Raw genomic sequence first — 17,286 nt, 5'->3', positions numbered from 1 at the left:
TGTGTGTGTGTGTGTATGGCGGGGGTGGTGGTGGGTGGGGTGGTGGTGGTGGTGGTGAGCATCACCGAATGCCAGTTTGTTAGAACAAAGTGTTCTTGTATTGAGGGAAAATGAGCCGAGGACCAAGGCCTGGCTGCAGCCTCAGTGTATTGTCTTATAAATATATGTACGTAGGCCAATACTGCTATTGTTATGTTTTAATGTATTTGCACAAGTGCACACCTCTGTTAATCTCCCTATCCATGTCTTTGCTGCCTTTGCTTGCCTCTGTTTCTTTTTGCTTCCTCCTGCCCCACCATCCCTTTCTCCCTTATTCCACCTCTTAGTCCTTCCTCTCCACTAGCTTGGTGTTGCTCTAATACTGACAGGATCTCTAACTTCTCCTAGATGCTGGATAACTTTTATTTTAAGAGTAATTTACCAGATCCACTCTAGAAATGAACAAATTGAACATTTTAAATTGTTAAAAATGAACATTTTACATGTACAATTCAAATGTGCATCGAAAAATTACATGCCTATTTAACTACGACCTCAGTTGTGTGGTTTGTTGATTTTTTTTTTTTTTATTAATTCAAAAGTAAAAATACTTGAAGCAAAAACATCTAATATAAAGTGATCTTAGGTAATGTGGCATTCCAAATCTCTTAGGAATTATGATGTAGATCCTTAACTATGCTATTTTATTTGAACGTACATCAAAATCTTTACTAACTTTAAGAAACATGTAACTTCTTTTCTAGGTAATAGAACTACCCCTTACAAACCCAGAATTGTTCCAGCGTGTAGGAATAATACCTCCCAAAGGCTGTTTGTTATATGGACCACCAGGTTGGTGCTGAACTATTGCTGTCATTAAACGAATGAGTGAGTGAAGCAACTAGGGTGGGGAGGGAAATTTGATAGGGCCATTTTCCACCTCCCTGCCTTTCAGAGTCATGCTGGGGTAAGAGGTATATCGGTGGACTCTTAAGGCATGCTTAGTCTTCTCTGGGCTCCTAGTATATACTCATGTCTTACTATGCGTTCCTAGTGCCACAGTCTTCAAATTGGTTCATAGATCTCTGGGCATCCGTGAAACCCCTCCTGGGATTTTGATCCTTGTGTTTGGTTTGATTGGGAAAACCACAGATGGTACTTCTGCATAACGAAGCAGACTAATTGTGTAGAAAAGGCACTGGTGCACTTATTTGTGTGGCCACATTAGCTGCTTGTTTTCTTCTCTCCAATAAGTGAGTATAATTATGGATGAGGCTGCTCCGAAATCACTTTTTCTCTCTGTATTACTGAGATTGAGAGGCATATAAAATAGCTGGTAGTTATAGTCATTAATGCTTAGTTTAGGAGCACAGTTTTGTTTTTTTTCTTTTAAATGAAAAGAAATGAGCTAATCATTTTAAAGAAAACAGCTGACATCAACTGGCAGTGATCAAATTTGAGTTTTTAAGCAGTTATTAAAAGTTTTGAGAAAAACTACCTGGCATTGTAAACTTGATAACTTCTTCATATTTAAGACTCTTCTGATGACATGAGTAATGTGAACATCCCATGCGCTTTTTAAATATTGTACAATGAAATATGTCAACCTTTGAAAGAATTGCATAATATTCTCGTAACCAATGCTTGATGCTATAAAGTCATGGTTTGATGGACGGTCAGTCACTGTAACAATAGATTAAAATCTCTTTAAAAGACTTTTGAAATTTTGTTTTACTTCCCATCTAATTCGGACTGAATTTTGCCATTCCAGGTACAGGAAAAACACTCCTGGCACGAGCTGTGGCTAGTCAATTGGACTGCAATTTCTTAAAGGTAAAGGCGTCATTCTTTCAGTATTGCTCAAATTAAATTTTATTGCAATTCTCTTATGTTTACTGTTATGTTTTTCCTTTAATTAGGTTGTATCTAGTTCTATTGTAGACAAGTACATTGGTGAAAGTGCTCGCTTGATCAGAGAAATGTTTAATTATGCCAGGGACCATCAGCCATGCATCATTTTTATGGATGAAATAGATGCTATTGGTAAGAATAACATCTTCTAAAATTTACTGTAAACATTCCCTTGAAAGGATTAAGACCCTTTGAAAGGATTAAGACCTTCGTTTCACTTCTGATTGCAACTTGGGTGGAATATATGTAGTACAATGAATTAGATGCTCCTTTTAAAGGATTCTTAGAGAACAGAGCTTTTGCCGTTGAGAAAAATGAAAAACCTTGTACTAAAATTAGTTATAATTTTTTCTGTTTAATTCTTACAATTTAATTTCACTATCACATTGTTTTCTTAAGTGATGATGATGGAAGAAAGAGTAATGCATATAAGTTTCCAAATCTATTGTTTTAGGTGGTCGTCGTTTTTCCGAGGGTACTTCAGCTGATAGAGAGATTCAGAGAACCCTAATGGAGGTAATACTTGGTAGAGGGGCTTTACAATGAAGTCAAATGTTGATTAAATGGAGAACTGAACATTCCATATTTGAAGGCCAAAAGGTGTATGCTTTGAACAGAACACATTTTAAATGGAACGTTTGAAAATATTTAATAAACATGTTTCTCTTCCATAACCTCTATTAGAAAATAATAAGGACAAATACAAAATTCTAGTTGATGTTCATCTGTGCTATTTATTTATTTTGAGAAGGTTAGTCATTCAGATATTTAAATTGTGGGTTGAGTTTTGATGTTGTGAATGTGCATCTTGAAACTAGGAAAACAATTTATAAATAACAAAAACCATTTGCAATAATTGAGTTATAATTATGGATGAGACTACACTAAGAACCACTCTTTTTGCTGGTATTAAAAGGCAAGTAAAATACCTAGTAGATTTGCTAATCAAAGAAGGTGCATGAGCGGATGGTACTTCTGTTAGCTGTGGTCTAGTTGGCCCTTGGCTCATGCACAACTGACAGAAATACTGTCCAGTCCTCCAAAATGCCCTGTTACGTTGTTGTGGATTGGATTGTTGTGATCCATAAGGTTTCATTGGCTGATTTTGGAAGTTGTTTTCCAAGTCTTTCTTCCTAGTTTCTCCACTGAAACTTGTTCATCATAGCAACTCCATTGACAAGTTGGCGTGGAGTTTAAGCAAGGCCTCCCACATGGAAGGCAAGGATTTTACTGTGAATGACCAGTGTCTCACAGGGGGTGGTAGAATATACATAAAGCCTTTACCCACTTTCTTTTTGCTCTGTCCAAATTAGATTGTATGTAAATTTGACAAAATCCCAAGTTTATTTCCCCACTTCTGCACATAAAAAATAGGAGACACTGGTGGATGACGCAAAGTCTTATCTCTTGAGACATTCATTCTTTCACCAGACCTATGTGAAAATTACCTTTCATTAATTATATTGACATGCTCGGTGTCATTTTAAAACAACTTAGAGTCTCTTAGGAACCTTAATTCGAGGTATTTTAAAGCCATGCCAACCGCTAGTTTTATTCATGTAACTGATAAGTAGATTGTAATTCACATTATTTGTTTAATGCTATTAGATTTTCATCCTTTTAAAAAATAGAACTTTGAGAGAGGGAGAAAATAATTATGTGGTGTCTTGGTAGTTCTATGTAGAATAGATTCATTTGAAAAATAGAGTATATTATCAAATTTGTTTTAAAAGAAATCTTTATAACCAATTACCCTAATGTAAAGCTTTGTTTGGCATACCACATGTACTTTCTATGTTAGATTTTATTTTTATTTTAAGAAGTAATTGTATGAAAATGAACATTGGAAATCGATCAATATATAGTTTAGTTCTTAGTTCTTACTAGATGGAAGCTCTTGGTGGTGTTACAGTGTTTGATAACTATAAAAATATACTGGTGAAAATCCTGGCCACACACATTTTGGTGCCTCAGATGTTAAACTTGTCCCTGAGGATATTTGACCTAGTGATTCCAAAAATGGTACCAGTTCTCCCCTTTCAAATCTAATATTTGAGAACATAAGCCATATACCATTGTCCATTTTGCTCACCCCCCAAGAATCATGCTATTTTAATGTAGCATCAGCTAGCCTGAAATAGAGGAAATGCATGCTGGCTTTATTTAAAGTAGTTTGTGTTGCACTAAATATTTAGATCAAGTTATGTATACCTTACATGATGTCCTCTGATACAAAGATATACTTGAACAGTGTAAATTACATGAACTTGATTTCCCCCCCCAAGTATCACTTCACCTTTGTTAGAAACTGAATAGCAAAAAGTTCCAATTTGTTAACCTAAAGGAGCGCTAGAAATAAGAATTACTATGTAGCAAATAAGGAGCCCTGATGCTATAGTGGGTTATATGTTTGACTGTTAACGACAAGGTCAGCTATTCCAAGCCCATCAAACCTCTCTACAAGAGAAGATGAGATTTGCTGCTCCCATAAAGATTACCGCCTCAGAAACCCACATGGACATTCTGCTTTGTCCTGTAGGGTTGCTGTGAGTCACAGTTGATTGACTGGCTGGGAGTTTGGTATAAGTAGAGATTCAAATGTCCTGAAACTCAAAATGGGTTTCTCAGAGTTCAAATTCCTTTATTAAAATAAATATGTTCCAGTTATTTTTGTTGTTATAAGATGGCACAACTTCTCTATCTGTGCATAGAAACTCTTAAAAGAAAAGTTAGAATTTTTCTTATAAAGATGCTTGGAGTCAACCTCCCCTCTGTAATATTTAACATAATTATCCATTGACTTTTTTATATTAAAATGTGTTCTGAAATATTGCACAATTTGAAGAAAAACATAGGTCTTCAAAATGCTTATGAAAATTGTTACGAAGTTTAAACATCTTCACTAAATTACCCTCACACCATCCATATACTCATAGGAGCTTTTTCAATTTTCTTTTTTATTTTCCACTCTTATCAGGCCATGTTCTGAGCATTACAGTATCCAACTTGTAGTCTCTGTATATATTGCACAGCCTTTCATATCAGAAAGAAAAACCAGTTATCATCTAATTGAATCTAATTCATAGTGACTCTGTAGGACAGAGATACCTATAACTGCCCCTTTGAGTTTCCATACATTTACATATTTTAAAGGCTGCAGAGTGACTGGTGGGTTCGAACTTCTGACCTTATAATTGGCAGTTCAATGTGTAACCACCTAGACACCATGGGCCCATACACAGCTTCCCTCAGAAATCCCTTAATATCTATTTTTTCCCACATATTTCTTACCTTTTTAGTGTAATTCTTGTAATTTGTGGGTCAGAATTCTTCTCATATTTAAAACTAGGATGATAAATTTATAAAATATAACTTAATAGCTCAAAATAGTGGAAGACCATATCTAAGAAACTAGAGCTGATGCAATTTATCCAGTGGAATTTTCTGAATCAGTGCCCTAAGTAACCTCAGGAATAGGCCTAAAATCCAAGACAAATTATATTTTTATTTATTTATTTTAGATAATTTTATTAGGGCCTCATACAACTCTTATCACATCATTTGTGTAAAGCGCATTTGTACATTCATTGCCCTCATCATTCTCAAAACATTTTCTCTACTTAAACCCGACAAATTATATTTTTTGGAGGGGTTATATGTAATCTATCTTGGAACTTCAGGAAAAAAAGTCAGATGGCTGTTGTGAGTCACATTTCTGTGAGCAGTTCTTTTCATTTCATTTAGCATATAAAAGTTGTGCTTTATATACGTATTTTTTAATGCTTGGGATATTTTGTAAAATTTTTTTATTTTATTTACAAATATGTTTTTAGTTACTGAATCAAATGGATGGATTTGATACTCTACATAGAGTGAAAATGATCATGGCTACAAACAGACCAGATACACTGGATCCTGCTTTGCTGCGTCCAGGAAGATTGGATAGAAAAATACGTACGTGAACGCTTTTACCTCCCTCCGTTTCACTTCTTCTATGGCTTTTCCTAAAAGCAAATCCCAAAACCTGACTACAAATTTTTTATTTTCAGATATTGATTTACCAAATGAGCAAGCAAGATTAGATATATTGAAAATTCATGCAGGTCCCATTACAAAGCATGGTGAAATAGGTAAGGAAGCAACTTACATGTTTTTATATTTGGAAAATGAAGTAAAGCGTTATTGGATGTTACTGATGATCTGCATTTGGTTTTAAATTCAGCAACTGTGGTTTTTAAATTCCGTAAATATTTATTGTGTCTACTGTATGTTAGGAATTATTCTAAGTGCTGAGGATATAGTAAAGAACAAAACAGGGAAACCCCTGTCTCCTTAAACTTATACACTCCCTGGGTAACAAATATCCAACTTCGGTACAACCTCTTTGTTAATCAGTTCCCATAAAGCCTTGTTTTAGTAGAAATTTGAGGTAAGTAGAGTGGTTTGTAATAACAAATAACCACTATTTGCATGTACATCAAAACACTTTATTTTTCCAAATTATTTTATTGGGGGCTCTCACAACTCTTAAAACAATCCATACATCATCGATTGTATCAAGCACATTTGTACATACGCTACCAGCATCATTTTCTTCTTGAAATGATGCTGGTAGCATATTTGACTGCAAGGGGAAGCTAGCCCCTAGCACATCATTATGTGTCTGGTAGGTGCAATTGTACAGCGATAATAAGTAAAGATTATAGTAAAGTCATTGAGAACATGAGAGGTAGAGGAGAGATTGGAATAATGGAGTCAGACACAATTCATGGTAGCATGCTCACCTCAGTCCCGCTTGGTGGTCTTCGTGGCAGGAGCCCGGCCAAGAGAGCAGGAGAGAGTCTCTCAATTTTATTGCTAACCAAAGGTTATATCTCCTTCGGGAGGCATAGTTACAGGTAACCACACGTCACTGGAAGGGGCAGTACAATAGGCTTTCACATCATAGGAAGGGGATGTATGATAGGCCTAAGCATGATAGGAAGAGGATGAGCAAGGGGTATGCCCATAGGAATGGGAAGGACTAAGGGTATACACGTGACAAGACGGGTGGACCCTAGATTCATGATGGCAGCCTAACCTTGGTCATCCTTGGGTGGGTTTGACCTCTCTGGGGTCTTCTACAAGGAAATTATCCTTATCAGAAGGGTGTGGACCCTACTTGTGGGATAAACAGTGGTGTCTGCTTGGTCTAGATGACCAATAGCTCTTAGGGAGAATGATCCCCTGATCTACTCCTGATGACCTCCAAGTGTATAGTCATTCGCAGGCAGCTAAGTTTGGCATATATTTGGGGGAGACAACTTGGGAGAAATTCTTCTGTTTCCCACAGTACCCCATTTTACTTTACTGTAATCTTTACTTATTATCGCTGTACAATTGTGCCTACTGGACCTGTGATGATTTGTTGGGGACTCCCTTCTCCCCACACTTGAGCCCTTGGTATTATCAACTCATTTTTTCCCTCCCTCCCTCACCCTTGATAATTTATAAATTGTTATTATTTTTTCATATCTTACACTGACTGATGTCTCCCTTCACCCACTTTTCTGTTGTCCTTCACCCACTTTTCTGTTGTCCTTCCCCCCTGGGAGAGGGTTATATGTAGATCATTGTGATTGGATTCCCCTTTCTCCTCCTCACCTTTCCGTTACCTTCCTGTTATTGCTGGTCCTGATGGGTTTATGTGTCCTGGATTCCCTGTGTTTCCAGCTTTTATCTGTACCCGTGTACATGCTCTGGTCTAGCCAGATTTGTAAGGTAGAACTGGGATCATGATAGTGGGGGCGAAGAAGCATTAAAGAACTAGAGGAAAGTTCTATGTTTCATTGGTGCTATACTGCACCCTGACTGGCTCGTCTCTTCCTTATGACCCTTCTGTAAGTGCATGTCCAGTTGTCTACAGGTGATGGATGGGCTTTAGGTCTCTACTCCACACTCCTCCTCATTCACATTGATTGTTTTTTCTGGGTCTTTGATGCCTGATCCCTGATCCCATCGATACCTCATGATCATATAGGCTGGTGTGCTTCTACTACGTGGACTTTGTTACTTCTCGGTCATATGGCCACATCAAAACACTCTTACAATATTATTATGTTACAATACTTTTGTAGATCTGGAAGTGTCCCTTGAGTACTTTTTATGCACTGAAAGATACTCTATGTACTAAGACAAATATTTTACCGATGTGAGGTGAGAACTAACTGTGGCTAACTTTTAATTATGTACGAATTTACTTAAAGACAGATTTATCTTAAAATTATAATTTAAAGTTTACAAAAAAAAAAAAAGAAGACAGATTTATTGATAAAGCTCGTTCCTATTCTAGGGATTATCCCTGTACCTAACAGGAAAAGTAAATTTATAACTTATTAGATTGTGATACGTTGTAGAGAAAAATCAAGCAAGAAAATAGAGCTAAGTAATGCCAGGAGTGGACATGAGTGTACATTTTTAAATGGGGTGAGCGAGGAACAAGAAAAGCTGTATCAAGTAGATGATACCTGGAGAAAATGAAGCAACTAAAAATATGGGAAAGGGAGTAGGGGTTGGTTCATGGAGTGGGAGTACGAAGTGTCAGACTCTGAGGCAGGACCCAGCCAGGTTCAATTAAGAAACAGCATGGAGTCCCAGGCATCTGACAGTAAATAGGACAGTGGTAGCAAGCAAAATCATGAAGAGCAGATTACCGTATGTACCTAAGTATAAGCTGAGTTTTTCTGAGCACATTTTTAATGCCGTTTTTTGTAGTAAAATTGGGTGCCTCGGCGGATATTCAGGTGGCTTATACTCGAGTATATACGGTATGTAGAGCCTTAAAGAGGCTTTGGCTTTTTAGTGAGCTATGTGCTGGTCAAGGAGTTTGAATGGAGAAACGGTAGAATTTCACTCGATTATAAAAAACTTTCAAACACGAAAGTAATGGTAAGTGTAGAAGATCCTCCAGTTTATTGGGAATGGAGTTGCCATCAACAAAAATAGAGAAAACTAAAAAAAATTAAAGAGCCCTGGTGGCCTTGTAGGCGGGCTGGTGGCATGGTGGGTTACCCTTGGGGCTGGCACTGCAAGATCAGGAGTTGAAAACCACCAGCTGCTCTGTGGGAAGATGAGGCTTTCTTCTTCCGGAAAGATTCACAGCCTTGCGCAGTTCTCCTCTGTGTGTGTTGCTGGGAATAATGTACGGAAAGAGAACTTCATGCGCATTCCTTGAGGAGGGGTTGATCTGGTTTAAGAGAGTAGACTGCAAATTCAGTTGTGCAAATAAGAGGGACAGCGAGATAAGGTACTGATTAAAACAAGCTTGTAGAGATGGTAGGGACTTGATTAAATTTTCTTCTGGTTGTTTCTGTTTCTTTGAGTGAAATAAGCAAATTGCATAATGATGGGGAAAGAGTGTTAAGAGACTTAAGGACATAAGAGAAGGTATGAAATAACTGAGCATATGGAAATGAGACTAGGATAATCTAGGATAGACTAGACAATTATCTGGCAAACTGACAGGCAGCATTCTATCTGCCTGATGATTTTAAAGCTTGTTGGAATGGAGCCACCCCCATTTATTCATGGATTATTCTATGGCTGCTTTCCCACTGCACTGGGAGAGTTGGATAATTTCAACAGCTGCTTGGCCACAAAGGCTAGTTTACTTGTTATCCAACCATTGTAGAAAAGGCTTCTTGACTTCTGGTTTAGGGGGATCTGTTAAAATTGCTAGGCAGTTTTAAAAGCCCTTGAGGAGTTGAATGTTCTAAACGAATTACAAGTAGTTCATTATTATTTCTTACTAAGTTCACTACTCTTGTAAGAGTTTTGTGCTGGAGAAACTGAGCTAATAAATAACCACTTAAAGGTTTTTCTACAAATATGAGCTAAAAACCAGAGGTAGTGCTGTGCTTAAAGATCTCTGCTCTCAGGAAGCTTACAACAAACTTGACCCTGATGAGGACTAATTAATGAATATCTATCATGCTTTCGAATAGAGATTTGTGAATTCTAGATTGTCTGATTGTGTGTTTCATCAGTTATTCACAGTTGTAGCCTGTGCCATTGTTCTTCCTTCGTTTCCTAAAAACAAGCAGGCCAGTGCTGCTGAGTACATTTTGACTCGTAGTTAAAACCCATGGTTAAGAACTATGGGTTCTCCTGGCGGTGACCTTTTGTAAGCAGATCATGGCTTTCCTTCCAAGAAGCCTCTGGGTGGGTTATAACTGCCAACCTTTTGGTTAGGAACCCGGCACTTAGCCAGCTATTTACCACACTCAGGGATTCCTTTTCTCTCTCCTTGTCTGGGATCAAATCTGTGGCTGCTACGTTTAACCAACAGCATTTCAATTTATTCTTATCTTATAGGTAGAAAGACCACTGAGCTATTATTGTTATTATAGACCAAATACGTCCCTTTTTAAAATCTACACAGAAACCAGAAAGGTAGCCCAGGCCAGCTCTACCATTTTAAAATTCCATATCGTGAATTTGTGACTGATGACTGTTTTTGGTATAGTTTAGAATTGACTTCTGTAATTAAAGTAAACCTCATTGTGGATACAGATGGTTTTGAACGTTAAAGCTTTGTACGGTTCAAGTTTTGGTTTAAGGGGTAAGATCAGGGCTGTAAGGTGGATGGGGTAAAGTTTCCCAAGGACATTCGTAAAGGGTAGCCCTTGGTCCCCTCAGAACGGAACAAGTCCACTGTCGGGTTGTGAAACAGTTCGCGGTCTTTTTCCTACCAGTGCAGTTTTTCACTCTTTGGAGAAGTGTATCGTGATTGTCTATTTAGGGCTCTCCCCTCCCCCCCTAATACTTCTCATAACTTTCTGAGCTGACCCTCTACCATGAATTAAGTGGCCGGCAGACCCTACTGTTTTGATTGTACCTTTATTTGCTTTTTGAAGGCGTCCTAATGAGACTTCGGACAGTATATCACTGAGAGAACTGGCCCACAGCCACCCACTGCTTCCACATTTTGTTTAGAATACAGCCCACATAGGTATGAACTAGAGCCTATAATAGCAATACTTTTTACTACCCTCATGAAATTCACGTGTGCACAGCTTTATAAATCCCTGCATAGGAACATGCATTATATTTTTTAATCGTTTTATTAGGGGCTCATACAACTCTTGTCACAATTCATACATACATCAATTGTGCAAAGCACATTTGTACATTCATTACCCTCATCATTCTCAACATGCATTAGATTTTGATAACATTCCTGGTTTTAAAGTTTCAGAAATGTGTGTTTCTGCTTGACACTGATTTGCTTGACAGAAGTCTTGTGTTTGGTCATTAGTATGGTGAGTTATTGACAGGAATGACACTTCACTGATCAAATCAAGTTTTACAGTGTAGATTTTCTGTGTGGGCTTAAATCAAGATGTCTAATCTTTTTCTAATAGCCCATATTTTTTCATAAATAGATTATGAAGCAATTGTGAAGCTTTCAGATGGCTTTAATGGAGCAGACTTGAGAAATGTTTGCACCGAAGCAGGTAAGGAGTTAAAGCTCTACTATTATTGATCATCATTTTTTTCAATCTACCCCAAAGCAGAGCCTGAGCTCTACAAGGACTTGTCTTTTTAAAAATTGATTTCAGGAATCAGGAAAGAGAGAACAGAAAGATGAAGTGGGAAGAGGCTAGGTGAATAAAAGAGTACACTGTTGAGGTGCTATTGTAGGCAGACCTCTGAGAAACTCAGAATGCCTTCCAGAATTATCTGAAAGATGGGAGAGTAGAGCATTTGCTTATCGCCTCTCATCCCTCCCGTGGGGAGATTTGTCCTTGGGGGCATCAGCTCCTGTGCAGTGTAGGGTACCTTAGGACAGAAGTGGAAAGACATGCACGTGGCAGGATAACGGCCCCTGGAGCTCAATCTGAGGTTGTCTTACCTAACCTGTGGCTTCAGTCAGGAGCCAGCACCAGTGGTTATCGACTGAAAAGTGGATAACATGCTTTCTCATACTGTCTCTGACCAGTAAGCTTTGACAGAATGATTTATGGATTGGATTCTTTGTTGACTCAGTTTGTGTGAAATTTGTAATTCTTGAGTATACTTTGCCATGTGGATTTTGTGATCCGATTTTTATTTCTGGCACCAGGTGGCTTTACAACCTGACTTACTCAATTTATATACTGAACAAATGTGAGAAGCCATAAAGGAGAATGGAGTATCAGGATTGGGTTCTCAACATACAGATTACTACAGGCAGCTCCTCAGTGGCATTACTACTAAGACTTACTTGGTCTGTAGAGGGTGATACCTTACTAGGCATAGCCTATGAAGATGAGATTGGCTTAAGTCTGACCTATATCCACGGCACAGCAGCCACACACGCAAAAAACATTACTTTGTCAAGTAATAACCAATGGAAACAAATGAATTGTAATCCTTGGAAACGAGAGATAAGTAAAAATGTTAATTTTAACTCCATAAATTTTAATGCTTAAATAATGGCACTAATGGAAAAAAAAAAAAAATGGCACTAATGTTTGTTAGGGCCCACTGTTCACCATTTATAGTTTTCTATTCTCTTAAGTCTTTGATTCTTAGCAATGAAAATGACTGTTTAGCTTTTTCCCAAACCATGAATGTACTCACTACCCCCAAGAAATTGTTACCTGTACAGTTAAAAAACAGAAACATTCCTGCTTACAATGTGTTAATGGTTATTTTAATTTTTATTAGAGATGCTATTGGATGAAAAGACTGTGTTGACTTTTATATAGTCCCCATTTTAAATACTCAGATGTCCTCAGCTGCTTTCTGGTTTGGGAAATAATGTTCACTATAGTTATGAAAATTAATTGAACAAAGAGCAAATATAGGTTCTTCCATATCTACCCTGTAAAACAAATGAACAGTAACACCCAATCGACCACCATCAAGTGTTTTCCAATCCAGTGGCCCTCTATAGGGCTTTTGAGGCTATAAATCTTTATGGGCGCAGATAGCTTCGTCTCTCTTCCACAGAGCAGCTGGTGGGTTTGAATGCAGACCCCATGTTAGCAGGTTCCCCTACCTGACAGCACCACCAAGCCTACTCCGTAGAAGTGACATTATTTGGTTTTCTTATAATGAACTAATAGTAGTTCAGGGATTGTCTGTATAGCACTCACATTGTTTTATTCTCCACAGGTATGTTTGCAATTCGTGCGGATCATGATTTTGTAGTACAGGAAGACTTCATGAAAGCAGTCAGAAAAGTGGCTGATTCTAAGAAGCTAGAGTCTAAATTGGACTACAAACCTGTGTAATTTACTGTAAGGTTTTTAGTGGCTGCATGACAATGGCCTGATGTAAAAATAAAGTTAAGGAAAATAATGTATGTATTGGCAGTGATTTCATTAAAAGTGTATGAATAAAAATGTTTGAATAACATATAAATTAGTAATTCAGCAAGTCTACTTTGAGAATGGTACAAAAGAAATTTGTATGTTTGTTAATGTTGCATTTATTGCAGCAGAATTAAAGAGTGTTGATGCTTTTTGTATTTGCTGGGTGAGCATTTTATAAACCATTAAAAATGGTTTTAGATAGTAGTACCAGAGAACATTTCCTATGACTTATTTTATATCATTTGTTTTCTTCATCCCAAAAAGTTGAATAATAAAATATTTGATTCGGTTCGCCTACATTTATTTTTGTGTCTTTTCTAAGAGTACATTTACCACGGTTTCCTATGTTGTTTATTAAGTAAACGGTTTTTGGTTGCCAAAATGAACTTGTATTGTGTGCTTTTGAATTTTATTTAAAAACATGACATACATAGTTATTCATAAAACACCTAATTCTTTATAGTATAGATGTCTGTGTCCGTACTATGTAGTAAGTCCATACTATGTAGTCTTCCGTCCAGAATTTCTTTGCCTACTCCTGAACTCCTGTAATTTAGGTTGTTCCTTGAAAGCTATAATTTATTTTAGATTGTATTTATAAGTAATATTTTCTAATAAGTGTGGCTTGACTTTTTTGGTGATAGTTCTCTTGTGAGCTTTGAATGCTCTTCCCAGAAAATTGTCACATATGAGGAGGCTTCTAAAAGTTTGGTGGAAAAAAATTCCATTTTTCCGTGAACTTTTGTGAAACACCCCCATATGTGCACATACCAGTTTGCATATATTGTGCCTTCAGGAGTTTATTTCTTAAATTCATCCATAGTCTCAGGTATTTGTGGATATCAAGTTATGAGTATCTTATGTGATGCAGAAGTCAGAAAATTTTGAAAGAAAAGTTCTCTTACCTATACACTAGCCTTTCTCATATCAGGTGGTAATAAAACTTTTAACAAATTCCATAAGGGAATTATCATTGGATAGCAAGTGAGATTACTTTTCTAAAGATGATGTTTAGAAAACAAACCAAAACTGCAGTTTCATACACACTGAAAAATGAATAATATATGATGCAGTTAATTAAAATTCTTCAAATGAACTAAAATTCACTACTAGGGTATTATGTCTTTATATAACCTTAAAAGTTAGACAACAAATTATACAGCAGTAGAGAAAATAAAGCTTTCGAACTAGGCACTTAATATTCAAGTTATTAGACAGTTCTTTTATGTGTGCTAACAGGATATTTCATACATGAAAGTAACTGGAAAAAACTCATTACTGTGAGTCAATTGCAATTCATAGCTTGCAGATAGGAAGGTAGAACTGTCCCAAAGTGTTTCCAAGCTGCAAGCTTTAAGGAAGCAAACCGCCACACCTTTCTCCAAGGGAGTGGGTTCTAGGTTTGAGTCACTGACCTTTCCATTATCAGTAACTAGAAACTGGAGGAAAGGTCTAGGTCCAATATTTTTAATTCCATTAGATCCTTTTGTCCATTACAATTTGCAGTTTGTGGCCTCTAAGATTTGCTGCATTGTGTTTTAAAAGAGCAGTGTAGTGTACAAACGTTTTATTGACTATGCAAAGGCATTGAACTGTGTTGATTATAACAGATTATGGTTAGCATTACCAAGTGTGGGAATTCCAGAACACTTCATTGTGTTCATGAGGCAGTCATTCTAACAGGACAAGGGGATACGGCATGTTTAAAGTCAGGAAAAGGTGTGTGTTGGGGTTGTATCCTTTCACCATACTTACTCAAGTTATATGTAGAACAAATCTGAGAAGCTAGATAGAGTCTATATCATTATCAGGATTGGACGCTTGATAAACAGATCATATAACCTGGCTGAAAGCCAAAAAGACGAAGCACATAGTGAAGACCAAAGCCTTCACAAAGCATGATTACACTACAACGTAACACAAAATTCTTCACAACTGGCTTTTCACTGTGAGGTTGGCGCAGGACCGAGCAGTGTTTTGTTCTGTTGTGCATAGGGTTGCTTTGAGTCAGAATCACTCAGTGGCACCTAACAGGCCCAGAGAAAGCATGTATTAATACAAACAAAAACAGTTGTCTAACCCAACAGTTGTCTAACTTAATGACTACCCTTCTATGTCAAAGACTGTGCTCCAAAGGGTGTTTTCTGTTGTAGGAAGATTACTAGGTCTTTGGCCAAAGATGCCTGTGTGTGTTTACTATGTACTACCCTGTTTCCCCGAGAGTAAGACATCCCCGGAAAATAAGACCTACTTACAGTTTTGTCAATCCCTGAAAAATAAGACCTCCCCGAAAATAAGGGTTTGGATTGTTAGGATGATGTTCCAGAAGATGGTGACATGACTCATTGAATAAATTAGTAAATGTACCATAGATTGTTGTACATGGAAATAATGGTAGTAACAAGAAATTCTTGATACTGTAGGATTCACAGTTTGCCTAGTTATGCTGGTTTGTGATGACAACCACTACCGTGCCATATACAGGTAATAAATTTCCCTTTTTTTGGTTCAACAATAAATGTACCAATTCTTCATGGAAAAATAAGATATCCCCTGAAAATAAGACCTAGCGCATCTTTGGGAGCAAAAATTAATTTAAGACACTTATTTTCAGGGAAACAGGGTAGTTGAGGTTGCTGCTGTGTTGATCCTGACTCATCTTGGCATTCTGCTCAATAGAACACAACGGACCAGTCCTCCCTCAGCCTCACAACTGTTCATGTGTAAACCCTTTGCTGCAACCACTGGGTCAACCCATTTCCTCCAGGACCTTTATCTTTTTCGGTGACCGCTCTTTTAACAAAATTGATAGCCTTTTCCAGGGGTTGGTTTCTCCTGATAACATGTCCAAAGTACTTGAGATAAAGCCTCACTAACCTCCCTTCCAAAGAGCGTTTTGCCTGTACTCCCCCCCCCCCACCCCGTACTTCTAAGACAATAATTTTGTTGGGGGCTCATACAGCTCTTAGCACAATCCATACATCCATTGTGTCAAGCACATTTGTACATTTGTTGCCATCATTTTCAAAACATCTTTCTACTTGAGCCCTTGGTATCAGCTCATTTTTTTTCTCTCCCCTCCTTCTCACAAACACTTGATAATTTATAAATTATTATTTTTTCATGTCTTGCACTTTGCACTGACCAATGTCTCCCTTCACCCACTTTTCTGTTGTCCATCCCTCAGAGAGTGGGTTATATGTAGATCATTGTGATCAGTTCCCCTCAATATTCTTTGCCAACCCCAAAATAAAAATGTGTCAATTCTATGGTCTACCTTATTGATTGTCCAACTTTCTGCTCAACTCTTACTTCATCATTTCTTCAATTTCCTTTAGCTCTTGTACATTCAAGAGCAAGTTCCTGACTTTTGGATATCTAATTATTTTCTGTCTTTTTATGACTTTTATTTTAAATGACTTTTTGATTAGTAGTGAATAATTAACCATTTGCATCATTCAGAGTCTCCTGATGCACCTAATAACAGTCAACCAGTTGGTTCTGGCTCATAGTGACCCTAAATGGGGTTTCTGAGACTTAAGTCTTTATGGGAACAGACAGCCTCATCTTCCTGATCCGTGACAATAAACTGAGAGAAGGAACCTTTCTTCAGTGAAGTCAAATCAGTTCCCACTCAGCACTCTCATGTACAACAAAGCAAACGTTGCCCATTCCTGCAACATCCTCACAATCATTGCTCTATCTGAGCCCATTGTTGCAGTCACTGTGTGAAATCAATCCATCTTGATGTCAATCCATCTTGAGGCTTCCTTTTTTTCACTGATACTCTGATTCAACAAGCAAGGACTGGTTCCTTCTGATCACGTGTCCAAAGTATGTGAGAAAGTCTCACCACCCTTGCCTCTGGAGCATTCTGGTTGCATTCCAAAATAGACCTGTTATTCTACATGGGGCATTCAATATTCTCCAACATCATAATTCTAGGACATCATTATTTGGGGGCTTCCTTTTTCTTTGTCCAGTTTTCACATGCATAGAAAGCAAATGAAAATACCAGGGTATACAGATAGGAACTGAAAATACAGGGAATCCAGGA

The 17,286-nt window shown here is 37.5% G+C and overlaps 1 protein-coding gene across 1 annotated transcript in view; it reads left to right on the top strand.

Annotated features, from left to right (window-relative positions):
• PSMC6 (proteasome 26S subunit, ATPase 6) overlaps window positions 1-13,528 on the top strand; it is a 23,189-nt gene extending 9,661 nt beyond the window's left edge. The window contains exons 7-14 of the mRNA XM_004698589.3: window positions 744-831; window positions 1,751-1,812; window positions 1,899-2,022; window positions 2,345-2,406; window positions 5,724-5,844; window positions 5,940-6,020; window positions 11,313-11,384; window positions 13,030-13,528. Of these exons, the coding sequence (XP_004698646.2) occupies window positions 744-831; window positions 1,751-1,812; window positions 1,899-2,022; window positions 2,345-2,406; window positions 5,724-5,844; window positions 5,940-6,020; window positions 11,313-11,384; window positions 13,030-13,148 (729 nt within the window). The 3' untranslated portion in view covers window positions 13,149-13,528. The remainder of the gene's footprint in view (window positions 1-743; window positions 832-1,750; window positions 1,813-1,898; window positions 2,023-2,344; window positions 2,407-5,723; window positions 5,845-5,939; window positions 6,021-11,312; window positions 11,385-13,029) is intronic.
• The last annotated feature ends 3,758 nt before the right edge of the window (window positions 13,529-17,286 follow it).

Source organism: Echinops telfairi, unplaced genomic scaffold, assembly GCF_000313985.2.
Source record: "Echinops telfairi isolate 266 unplaced genomic scaffold, ASM31398v2 ScPeMD7_18;HRSCAF=68, whole genome shotgun sequence".
NCBI lineage: Eukaryota > Metazoa > Chordata > Mammalia > Afrosoricida > Tenrecidae > Echinops > Echinops telfairi.
This window is presented reverse-complemented; position numbering and strand designations above follow the sequence as displayed.